The sequence below is a fragment of the Gobius niger genome (assembly GCF_951799975.1).
Source record: "Gobius niger genome assembly, chromosome: 16".
Classification (NCBI taxonomy): Eukaryota; Metazoa; Chordata; class Actinopteri; order Gobiiformes; family Gobiidae; genus Gobius; species Gobius niger.
In genome coordinates, this window is record NC_136867.1 from 12,644,956 (window position 1) to 12,648,428 (window position 3,473).

General features: G+C 42.5%; 1 protein-coding gene across 2 annotated transcripts; it reads left to right on the forward strand.

Moving 5' to 3' along the window:
• Nucleotides 1-262: 262 nt before the first annotated feature.
• Nucleotides 263-2,837, forward strand: nkx2.4a (NK2 homeobox 4a). Of its 2 annotated transcripts, none has more exons than XM_079573941.1 (2): nucleotides 263-765; nucleotides 1,299-2,837. In XM_079573941.1, the coding sequence occupies exons 1-2, from the start codon at nucleotides 396-398 to the stop codon at nucleotides 1,994-1,996; spliced, it is 1,068 nt and encodes a 355-aa protein (XP_079430067.1). In that variant the 5' UTR covers nucleotides 263-395; the 3' UTR covers nucleotides 1,997-2,837. The 2 variants fall into 2 exon arrangements, with proteins under 2 accessions (XP_079430067.1, XP_079430068.1); XM_079573942.1 differs by having other exon boundaries at nucleotides 1,326-2,837.
• Nucleotides 2,838-3,473: the final 636 nt, after the last annotated feature.

Sequence of the window (3,473 nt, forward strand, 5' to 3'; positions counted from 1 at the left end):
GGAGGTAAGGCCAGCTGATGTACTCCTCTTAAAAGCCAAATCACCTGTATATTGTCAAATCAACACAAAACAATGTTTGTTTGCCGTTACGTATATAAAAAAAGTTATATTTATTGTGAAATATACTTTCAATATATATTTGACTAAAATGTCAATGACTATTGTTTGCTGCTTTAGTAGTTTTGCTCCGCCCCCTATGTTTGTCGTAAACCTGGCTCCTGGCTCCAATAAACCCGGGCTAAGAGCGCCCTGGGCTCGCCTCCTTCTCCAAGGCGATCAATAGGATCTCAGGCGCACTACAAGCACTCTCTTACGTAGACATCCACCAAGGAGAGAGCCGATACAACAACACAGTTGATCTGCTCAAACACTAAAATCTACCTGCTTTCTAAATCATGTCGTTGAGCCCAAAGCACACAACGCCTTTTTCAGTGACAGATATTTTGAGTCCTATCGAAGAGACCTACAAGAAGTTTTGTGCCATGGACGGCGCAGGAAACCTAGCCTCTCCACTGGGAGCTTACCGACAGCCGCAGGTGTCTCAGACCGGGATGCAGCAGCACTCCATGGGCCACAACGCCACGGTGGCCACCACATACCACATGCCGCACGGAGTGTCACAGTTCTCCCACAGCGCCATGGGGGGATACTGCAACGGGAGCATTGGGAACATGGGGGACCTGCCGTCTTACCAGGAAAGCATGCGGAATAGTGCAGCCGCAACAGGCTGGTACAGCACCAACCCGGACCCGAGATACTCCACCAGTAAGTTCGGCTTCGTTTTACGCACTTTCACTGCTCCAGCTACGATAAGAACGCATGTGGATGAAACATGTAGGAACGAAGACACAAACCAGCACCTGTTCAATCAATAATTTGGATAGCACATCCGATAACAGCTATACAGGCTACTTGTTATGTTATTTTTGATTTTAGGCTAACAAAGCTATATTTATTGGCCTATTTTTAACGAGTTTTTTTTAACAAGGGTCGTTCTTAAATAAATTGGACTAAGCGTTTGTTTTAATTCCCTGATACCATTATTATTGTTAGCCTGTAATAACAACAACAATAATAATAATAATAATGATAATAACAACAACAACTATTATTATTATTATTATTATTATTATTATTATTATTATTATTATTATTATTATTATTATTATTATTATTATTATTATTATTAAAATAAACCTACATTTCATACGCATATTTCTTTAGGCCTAATAAGTGGCTGTTGAGGCGACACAGTGATACCGTTGATTGAATGTCGTCTATGTATGTATATGTTTAAGTTTCTAGATTCATGGGACCTTCCACAGGTATGAACATGGCGGGGATGGGTACCCTCACGGGAATGGCCGACGCTTCCAAATCTATGCCAGCCCTGCACGCGGCGCCCAGACGGAAACGACGCGTCTTGTTCTCCCAGGCGCAGGTCTACGAGCTGGAGAGGCGCTTTAAGCAGCAGAAGTATCTGTCCGCGCCGGAGAGGGAGCACCTGGCCAGCATGATCCACCTGACGCCCACTCAGGTCAAAATCTGGTTCCAGAATCATCGCTACAAAATGAAGCGCCAGGCCAAGGACAAGGCGGCGCAGCAGCAGCAACAGGACGGGACTCTGTGCCAACAACAGTCGCAGTCGCCGCGGCGCGTGGCGGTGCCTGTGCTTGTGAAAGATGGCAAGCCGTGCCAAAACGGCTCCAACACCCCGACACCCAACCAGCAACAGGTACAACAGAGCCAACAGCAGCAGCAGCAGCAGCAGCAGCAGCAGCAGCAGCAGAACGGGGCCGGGGTAGTGCTTGCGTCCTCCACCGGCGGCCTGACACACCAGGGCCAACAGCAGGTGAACGCGCTAGACCTGGAGGAGATGTCCCCCAGCCCCCCATCACTACACAATCAGCTCAGCATGGCTCAGCTGGACACGTCCGCGGTAGACTACACTTCCAACATGGTCAGCTCCAACCTGCTCTACGGGAGAACGTGGTAGGACTTACAGCTGTATGTGGTTTGGACCCTTTGGACGAGCCCACACAGACACACGGGCCACATGTGTGGACCTTTTACAGGGCACCTACGCGGAACAGTGCGTGTGGCGCCGGATGGGACACTGCATGAAAGGCGCACCAGCTGATCAGGTCACATTTTCTTGACATCTCTGAGTGGGAAGTCTATTTTTGAACGTTACAGAAATGGCCGCCCTTGAAAGCAATTCTGTCATTTCTGGATCTTTTGTAATCCATGTTTTGGACTTTCGATGATTTGAAACGTTGTCCTTGTTATAGAGCAAACAGGAATGCTGCTTCTTGAGCTCGGACTGGGGGGAGGTGGGATCAGGTCTGAAGTACAAAACCACCACTCCTTCTGTACGGCATCATATTAATATTGTAAACTAATGTATTCATTTAGACTTATTAAATAAAGTAGGGACTGGTATATTTGGCTAACCCACAAAATGCGTTTACTTGTATTATATTGGTTATTATAATGTTTCTTTATTCTTTTGTAATTTAAAAGGGAACAGATACGTGATGGCTGCTGTATATGTTTCTAAAACAAGTGAACGTTAACAATAAATAACTTGAAGTGTGAGAGCAATTCCTGAAGAAGCATTTTTTTTAAGGGGACCTGTTTTGGAGTGCATTTTCATTATGTTGTGATTGAGACCAAATTGAGTTGTAAAGCAAGGTCGATGAGGGAGCGAGCATTGTTCAGGTGACATTTTGGAGGACTGTCTTTCATGGAGGATGCCTGAGATTTCGAGCCCGCTAAAGCGCCCTTAAACCAACAACACGCCACAGCCATGAGGAGTCGTTGAGCGTTAAATTGTGGTTGTAAAGAATCACTATTTTATAGCGAAGGCTATAATTAAAAACAAAAAGACCATTCGTAAATTATTAGATCCTAATTATTATTATTATTATTATTATTATTATTATTATTATTATTATTATTATTATTATTATTATTATTATTATTATTATTATTATTATTATTATTATTATTGGGCCTAAATATTTTCTGCACGATGAAAGGAACATTTTGTGCGTAAAAGTTATGTCAAGTATCAGTGGCTTCTAAATATGAAATTCAACATTAAGGAAGTCAAACATTAAAGCATAATATTTCTGTCAACTTTTAAAGGGCGTTTTTGGCCTACAGACTTTTACATTTTTGCGCGAGCATTACATAGGATTAACTATTGTGCGCACGAATCAGGCCTTACATCTGACGAGAACATTCATTACACGATTGAATCACACATTTCCCCAGAACGATTAGCATATATATATATATATATATATATATATATATATATATATATATATATATATATATATATATATATATATATAGTATTTTTTGTTTTACTTCCTGTAACAGTGACAGTAATGCAGGATGCTTGGTGTAACCTTAAGCGTTCGGTATTGCACAGACGTTTAGTGGTCTGATGGTCATCAGAACAT

Bases quoted from the DNA above. Each gene is read 5' to 3' on its own strand.
- nkx2.4a (XM_079573941.1), top strand. From the start codon at position 396: ATGTCGTTGAGCCCAAAGCACACAACGCCTTTTTCAGTGACAGATATT. The intron at 766-1,298 runs GTAAGTTCGGCT...TATATGTTTAAG, and splicing joins GGACCCGAGATACTCCACCA to TTTCTAGATTCATGGGACCT.